The following is a 6,849-nucleotide window of genomic DNA, read 5'->3' as shown; positions in this document are numbered from 1 at the left end:
CAATAACAGTTCACTTCATCAGAGTTATGATTGATGCAAGTGGACCTTGGGAATTCCTTCAATAGAATTAATACAACAGATTTTTATTTTACAAGGCATTTCCATACCCCAGCTAGTTATTTATTAATTTATCTGTAAATAGCTACAATGGTAAGCAATAGCTTCTATTGCCATCAATATCATTAAAAAGAGACACTGACAATTTTTCTGCCATCTAAGCAAATCATAAATCTTATTCCCACTTAATTTTGAGAGCCAAATAAGAAACAGACTTGTACTTTGAAAGTCAACTTAGTTAAGTGACACAAGATTTGGTAAAATTACATTTTTTAAAATAAGACAAAACACTGGATTTTAAGGGAAATGTTTTCAGAACATTTAGAAAATAAAAAAGACACATATAAATAGCTATAACAACTGGCTAAGACAAGCATAATACAACTAACATCATAAATTTTAAGTCAATGTGCATCAAATCTGATTAACTCATACCAAAATGAGTTTCATAATATGATTCACACAATAAATAAATTGCTTTAGAAAAGGAAAAATAATCAGTGTCAGGTGGATTAATAGGAGAAAATATATTAAACAGGACTCAGTGGTGGTAGAATTTGGATAATCACTAAGAAAAGGAATATTTTAAAAGAATTAACTGCATTTACATATAAAATAGATGCAAGATCAACTTGACAGAAGATATATGTAGTCAGAAAAGGATTGATTCTGCAAAGCCTTGAAAGTCATTTGTTAATTTTTACTAAAGTTTTATGAAGAAGATGATAGTGAAATTATTCTGGCAGCAAAATGCAAGACATACTGACGTAGAGACAGACTGACAAGCGAGTAGGAATAGTTGAGGCTGGTGCAGTCAAATGCAAGGAACAGAAGCCAAGGCAACAGCAAAGGGGAAGATGCACAAGACATCCCCAAGTAAGAAATTACGGAGTGAACACAACTGAAAATAGATGAGCTGTGGAGAACTAAAGGGAAGAAACCATAGATGCCAAAAAACGCTGCTTTTTAAACTATAAAAATTAAATTAGTACAAAGAGGGAAAATGAATTAGCAGGGCCAAAATTGTTGGCCATTTTCTAAAATAGGGTTAGCATAAGTTGTATAAACTTATTAGAAGTAGGACCATAGGACCAAAATAAGAATTTGAACACTCTTCCTCACTTTCCCTAAAATGATGTGTGAAAAATTATGCTAAATTAAGATGAAAAACTCACAAATTACCTGAATATTTTGGTATCATGTATATATGATGGATTTATCAGCTTTTTGTGGCTGTGATCAAAATACCTGACAAAAACATCTTAGAGGAGGAAAAATGTACTGTGACTCACAGTTTCAGTCCATGGTCAGCTGTTACATAGCTCTGTTTGGGATGAGGTGGAGTATCATGGCAGAAAGGTTTGGTGGAATAAAGCTGCTGAGCCTCAGCTATCTAGAAAACAGAAATACAATGAGGGGAGGGTAACAGAGTGGGAACTGAAGTGGTATGGTGTGGCTAGAGGAGGTGTGGATTAGGGCAAGGCTTTGGGTATATACTTTTATTTGGCCAGTGAAGCCTATCTCTGCTTCCTGTTCACCATGTGAGCTGGTTCCCTCTGCCACACTCTTCCACCATGATGTCCTGCCTCACCTCCAACTCCGAGGATTGGAGCTGGACTTCTATAGACTAAGTCCTCTGAAACAGTGAGCCTCAACTGAACTTCTCTTCCCTGAAATTGTTCTGGTCAGATCCTTTAGTCACAGTAGTGAAATAGCTAACTAAAACAGATCCTATAGGAATAACTCACATACAAAAAGTTTCACAAATTAAAACCATCAATCGAGACTTGTCTGGGAGTAATCATGGATCCATTGCTTATAGTGGAAGAATAATACATATACTTTATTTCATAGGTCATTGGTTGGAACAAATTCTTGTAACAAAAGACAGGTTGACTAAAGAAAAACAAAAATATATAGGTAGGAGTTTATTAACATGTATACTTCATATATCCTTGGGAGATACCAGAAAATAGATCTCAGAGAAGTATCTTTAAATTCCAACTCATACATCATCTTCAACAAAGAATAAAAAGTTATTCGAAAAGTACCAAGACAAAACAAAAAAGATTTTGAGTCTCTTGGGGAAACAAGTAAAAGGAAGGCAAATAACTGGCAGGCAAAGACTAGTTAGTAAAGTTTCCTAATGTAGTTTCATCTGGTACTATCTCCAGTCTCATAAGATTCCAATGTTCTTTAGTGGTCAATCACTTGTTCTCCCCAGTAGAGAGGAGATCAGGATATTTTTGTGTTTGTGAATTTATGCCTTCCTTTTAGGCAAATTGAGAGAAGTCAAAGAGAGTCCCTGCATCTGGTTCTTAATTGTATTCGGCTCAACAACGCTTCATAGTTTAGGGTAGCATATTATGGTCCCCCACATATGAAATTTTAGGTAGGCTAACAGAAATTTAGATTATCATCATAGTTTGGATATGAAGTGTGCCACATAAGCTCTAGTCTTACTGCAGACATGTCTGGAGGTGAAATAATTGGATTTTGAGAACTGTAACCTAAGCAGTTTATCCTAGTTTGAATGGACTGACAGGGTGGTAACTCTAGGCCTGTGGAACATGATTGGTGGAGGTGGGTCATCGAAGACACGCCCTCCCTGGAACTACCCCTTTTGTTGGGGGCTGGGTACTCTGCTTCCTGGATGCCATTACACGCATAGCCCTCCCCTGACACACTTTTCCCCCATGATATTCTGACTCTTGTTGGGCCCAGAGCTTCTGACTTGATCTACCATGGAATATACCTCTGAAACTGTGAGCCAAGAAACTTTTTCTCCTCTAAGTTGTTCTTGTTGAGTATTTTGATGGCAGCAAGGTAAAGCTGAATAACACAGTTCTAGAGTGGAAATCATGTTGCTTTTACGTGTATTAATAATGATTTTTGCTGAAATATCATTACTCTCTAAGAGAGAAATATGTATTTTTTTTTTCTCCCACTAAATCAGGACTCATCTAGTTGCAAATTACTGATATTCAGAGCATAAATCAGAGACCAGGAGATTTTGAATCACTCACAAGCTTGTCAGAAATGTACAGTCTTGGGTCTATCCTACCTTACTGAGTCAGAATCTGCTTTTAAACAAGATCCCAAAGTATATCCATGAAAGTGTGCAAAGTACTGAATTTTCCTTACACAAGTAGATTCACCCGTTCAGATGTGCAGATAACTAACTTTGACTTTCTATGATATACTATGATTACAATTTTAAAGTTTTATACGAACGACATTAAATCGTTTTGTTTAATGGTAAAAGAACGAGAGACTCATGTGAGTGAAATCTACTTCAGGCCTGGTATTGTGTCAGACCTCTCAGAATCCATTAATTAACTGAGTATGCACACACAGCACCCCCTGAGAAGTGCTGCTATCTCCGCATCTCGCACTGTCCAAAGCAGCCTCGGGTTAAGCACCTCTCTTTCACGGAGTTGATTTATTCAATAACCACGGTGCATCTCATTTCTGAAAATCCCTGAGAACGCCGTGGGCCTGGCTCCTGGGGTCCTGGGACGTACCGTACCTTGTAACTATGGGAAAGCGCAAGGCAGCTTAAAGGTTTCTAAAGGAGAAAAGCAAACTTTTCCGAAGTGTTCAGGAAAACTTCTATCCGGAGAAAGCGCTTAACCGGTTTCCGTGGAGCGCGTTTCGCGGAGCCGACTTCGGACAGGCCGCGCGTCGGGCTTTCGTCCGGGGACCCGGGCGGCCGTGGAGGCTGCAGCGACGGGACCCCCGGCGCTCGGCGGGGCGGGCGCGGAGGTGGGGACTGGCCCCGGAGTGGCCGGCAGCCGTCGCTGGGCAGCAGGCGAGCAGGTGGCGGCCCGGCAGCCCGCGGGCGGGTGGGCTGGCTGGGCCACTCCCCGGGGCCGCCCTCCTCCACCCAGGTCACCGCCCCCTGCTTCCCGGCCCCGCCACCCGAGCGCGGTGGGAAGTGTGTCAAGGGGCGGGGGAGGAAAAACGTTCTCAGGAAATATGGAGAAACATCCCACTTGGCAGCGAGCGCGCGGGAAGTTGGGCGCGCGAGTTCCGGGTTTCCCGCCGCGGCCGGAGCTGCGGGTGAGCGCCGCCTGATCGTCCCGGTCCCTGCGCCCCGCCGCCGCGCGCTGGGCTCCGAAGGCGCTGGGCTCAGGAGCCCGCAGCCGCGTCGGCCGGGAAGGCGCGGCGGAACCGGGTCCAGGCGGGCTGGGGACTCTCCTCGGCGACCAGGCCGCCCTGCACAGCTCTGCCTGGGTCACAACTTGCTGAGTCCCTCCCCGAGCAGCTGTAACTCTAAACTGGTCGAGTGAGGCCTATTTTTATTCAGAAACCGGCCACCCGGGGCTCCTGAGGAGATCGCTCAGATGGAGGGCCAGCCCTGCTCTGCAAGGTTTCTCGCAAATTGGTGGGAAAGGGAAGTCTTGTCCTGATATCCTTTGTTGGAGAGCTCAGTGTCCTATTGCCAAGTCCTGAGAAGGGGGATTGGGTTGCAGTGGACCTTTCTGATGTGGCTGTTGCCTGCGCTTGGGGTGCTGTACCTGAACCCCATTGATTGGCCAGGAAGCGGCTGTCCTGAGGTCACCAAGATTTAGCCTGCCCCATCTGTGGCCTGGCCCAGATCCTGCAGGAATTGCCCCAGAACTCCTGGGAACAGGCTTGTAGTGGTGCAGAGATGGATGTAGAAGCCAAGTACCGCATGGCCTCCTTGTACGTGGGTGACCTGCACGTAGATGTCACCGAGGACCTATTGTTCAGGAAGTTCAGTGCAGTGGGCCCTGTGCTGTCCATCCGCATCTGCAGGGACGCGGTCACCCGCCTCTCTCTGGGCTACGCTTACGTGAACTTCCTGCAGTTGGCCGATGCCCAGAAGGCTCTAGACACCATGAACTTTGACACGATAAAAGGCAAATCCATCCGTCTCATGTGGTCTCAAAGGGATGCCCACCTAAGGAAATCTGGAGTTGGGAATGTGTTCATCAAAAACCTGGACAAATCCATAGATAACAAGACGCTGCACGAACATTTTTCAGCTTTTGGAAAGATCCTTTCCTCCAAGGTGATGAGTGATGACCAAGGCTCCAAGGGTTACGGCTTTGTGCACTTTCAGAACCAGAGTGCGGCAGATAAGGCCATCCAGGAGATGAACGGGAAGCTGCTCAAAGACTGCAGGGTGTTTGTTGGCAGATTCAAAAACCGCAAGGATCGCGAGGCCGAGCTCAGATGCAAAGCCTCCAGCGAATTCACCAACGTTTACATCAAAAACTTTGGGGATGACATGGATGATGAGAGACTGAAGGAGGTTTTCAGCAGGTATGGCCACCCCCTGAGTGTGAAGGTGATGAGAGATGCCAGCGGGAAATCCAAAGGCTTCGGCTTCGTGAGCTTCCAGAGCCACCAGGCTGCCCAAAAGGCAGTTGAAGAAATGAATGGAAAGGACATAAACGGGCAGCCGGTTTTTGTGGGCAGGGCACAAAAGAAAGGAGAGAGACAGGCTGAGCTAAAGGAAATGTTTGAGCAGAAGAAAAAGGAAAGAATCCGTGGACGCCAGGGGGTAAAACTGTACATTAAGAATCTGGATGATACCATCGATGATGAGAAACTACGGAAGGAGTTTTCTTCTTTTGGATCCATTAACAGAGTGAAGGTAATGCAGGAGGAAGGGCAGAGCAAGGGGTTCGGCCTGATCTGCTTCTCCTCCTCCGAGGAGGCCCTCGCAGCCATGGCTGAGATGAATGGCCGCATCTTGGGCTCCAAAGCCCTGAACATTGCCCTGGCCCAGAAGCATACCTGACCTCGCCAGCTAGCATTTATAGCAGGTGGCAGAACCATAGCGATCTCTGCCTGAATTGCCTTCAGTCAACTTTAGAGCCCACTGATGGCTGCTTACGTTATTAGTAAATTTTATGATAAAAATTTAGATCTTTTTTTTTTAACACAAAAACATTTTTTAAAAACTTTTGTGAAGAAACAAAATGAATCTCTGAAACTTGGTTCATTTTACAGAGGCACAGCTTTTCATTTTAAAATTGCAGATTTTTTAAAAAAAATTTTGATGTAGCAGTCAGAGCAATAAATGTGGTTAGATATATCTTAATGCTATTTTGAACCAGCTGAAGTAATTGTGAGTCTATTGCATATTTTCTTTCTTACTTGAATGATATGATTAGCTTTAATTTCTTCTGTGAAAATATGTTCAAAGTAAGGAATACAGAGTAATTTATTTTTTACCAATAAATTTTATAATTTTTTTAACAAAATTGTTTTTGAGAAATCAAAAGTTTAGAAATTAGTAGTCCCCATTCAGTTAAGTTTCTAATTTCATTTTGAGTTAATGTTTTAAGTATCAGGGAGTAGCTGAATTTCTTTTAAATTTGTATAAACACATGGTTGTTTTTATAATGGTTTAAAATTATGCAGGTTTTTAAAGTTGGCTACAAACTGGCTTTTTAAGCTTTTTTTTTTTTTACTTTTTCTATTGGTTTATTATAATCCAGTCCTTTCTAGTTTTCTAAATTGTTGCTTGCATAGTAAAACTTTATACATTCCTTAAATTATAGTTCTGTATCAGTTCAGGTGACCCAAAGATGGGCTGGTCTTAAATCATTTTAGGCCTATGCAGCTCAATGTTATACCATAAGTTTTTGTCACATACCAATAGTATGAAATGCATATGTATAGAACATAGAAAATATGTTTAAAATCTATGTTTAAATCTCTGTTTTAGAGTGATCCATGTTACTGATGCTCTCTCAGGGTTCCAAACAGTAAGTTCCTTTATTTTTATAAATGTACACCTCCTTTTATTAGACT

At 42.8% G+C, this 6,849-nt stretch overlaps 1 protein-coding gene across 1 annotated transcript; it reads left to right on the top strand.

Annotated features, from left to right (window-relative positions):
- Positions 1 to 4,556: 4,556 nt before the first annotated feature.
- On the top strand, positions 4,557 to 5,830 carry Pabpc4l (poly(A) binding protein cytoplasmic 4 like). Its single transcript, XM_026386170.2, has one exon. It carries the CDS (start codon positions 4,712 to 4,714, stop codon positions 5,828 to 5,830), a length of 1,119 nt encoding a protein of 372 aa, XP_026241955.1. The 5' UTR covers positions 4,557 to 4,711.
- Positions 5,831 to 6,849: the final 1,019 nt, after the last annotated feature.

The sequence above is a fragment of the Urocitellus parryii genome, chromosome 10, assembly GCF_045843805.1.
Source record: "Urocitellus parryii isolate mUroPar1 chromosome 10, mUroPar1.hap1, whole genome shotgun sequence".
NCBI lineage: Eukaryota > Metazoa > Chordata > Mammalia > Rodentia > Sciuridae > Urocitellus > Urocitellus parryii.
This window is presented reverse-complemented; position numbering and strand designations above follow the sequence as displayed.